This window comes from Lipotes vexillifer, unplaced genomic scaffold (genome assembly GCF_000442215.2).
Source record: "Lipotes vexillifer unplaced genomic scaffold, Lipotes_vexillifer_v1.1 scaffold591, whole genome shotgun sequence".
NCBI lineage: Eukaryota > Metazoa > Chordata > Mammalia > Artiodactyla > Lipotidae > Lipotes > Lipotes vexillifer.
Genome location: NW_006791954.1, coordinates 934,338 through 935,443, shown reverse-complemented (window position 1 = coordinate 935,443; position 1,106 = coordinate 934,338). Strand labels below are relative to the sequence as shown.

At 58.5% G+C, this 1,106-nt stretch overlaps 1 protein-coding gene across 2 annotated transcripts in view; it reads left to right on the top strand.

The window, feature by feature from the left end:
• Positions 1 to 663, top strand: part of PDK2 (pyruvate dehydrogenase kinase 2) — a 15,850-nt gene extending 15,187 nt beyond the window's left edge. The window contains exon 11 of one of the 2 annotated variants that reach the window (XM_007465068.1): positions 377 to 663. In XM_007465068.1, the coding sequence (XP_007465130.1) occupies positions 377 to 517 (141 nt within the window). In that variant the 3' untranslated portion in view covers positions 518 to 663. The remainder of the gene's footprint in view (positions 1 to 376) is intronic. The other variant, XM_007465069.1, reaches the window with a different exon arrangement.
• Positions 664 to 1,106: the final 443 nt, after the last annotated feature.

The window sequence follows — 1,106 nt, the reverse complement described above, 5'->3', positions numbered from 1 at the left end:
GCAAAAAAAAAAAAAAAAAAAAAAAAAAAAAAAGAAGGAAAGGGGGGCACCACAGAAAACTCTTGATTCGGCTCAGGGGGAGACTGAGGCCCAGAGCTGGTGACCTTGTTCAGGGTCACAGAGCCTAGCCTCCTTCCTATCCCTCCCTGACCTTTAAGTGAACAGCCTTCTTGAATGGGCAGGAGCAGGCCACAGAAGGGACAGACCCTTTCATGGGTCTTCCTGGGTTAGTCATCTCAGCCAGTGTCTGGCACTTGGCTGGGCTAACATGTGGGCCACAGTCAGTGGCCACCAGAGCGTACTGGGGCAAGGCTGGTCTGCCGAGGAGTGGGCAAGGCGCAGGGGAGCAGGAGAGGCTGACCCTGATGCCGTTCAGGCCCTGTCCACGGACTCGGTGGAACGCCTGCCCGTCTACAACAAGTCAGCCTGGCGCCACTACCAGACCATCCAGGAGGCCGGTGATTGGTGTGTGCCCAGCACGGAGCCTAAGAACACGTCCACGTACCGTGTCAGCTAGAGGCCACCCCACTCATCTGCACCCAAGAGGATGGACTGCTGTCTCTGGATCCGGCCACCATGGTGACCCTCCCTGTCCCCACCCCAGGTTGGGGGAGGCTCTCCCTGATGACCAGCTTCTTGTCTCTGTGGAAATCACTGCGGTGACCGGTCTGTGGTGGCCCCTAAGTGCCAATCTCTGTCCCTATGGAGACTCCTAGGTGATCTCCCTGGGTCCAGTCTCTGTGGGCAGTGCCTGAGGATTGGGGGATGTCTCCACCCTGATACGGTGTCCCAGAGATACGTTTCCATGGCATTCTTTCTCTCTGAGCCCAGAGCTGCCACTTCTCTGCTGGGGGTCCTAGGTCCCCCTCACTGCCTTCCACAGCCCTGGCCTTCCAAGTGGACACCCCTGCTTGCCTTATTCCCTTGGCCCGTGCCGGTACCCTGGCCCTGGTCTGGTGTCAGTGTTAGGAAGGGGCCAGGTACCCGCCACATCTGGCACAGTGGGAGGGGACCCTTGGTTGGGGACCTGGTCCTACAGTCTCTTCCTCCCCTCTGAGTTTAAGGTCAAAGTTAGGAGGGAGGGATTTCTCACCTGGGGCTCACCC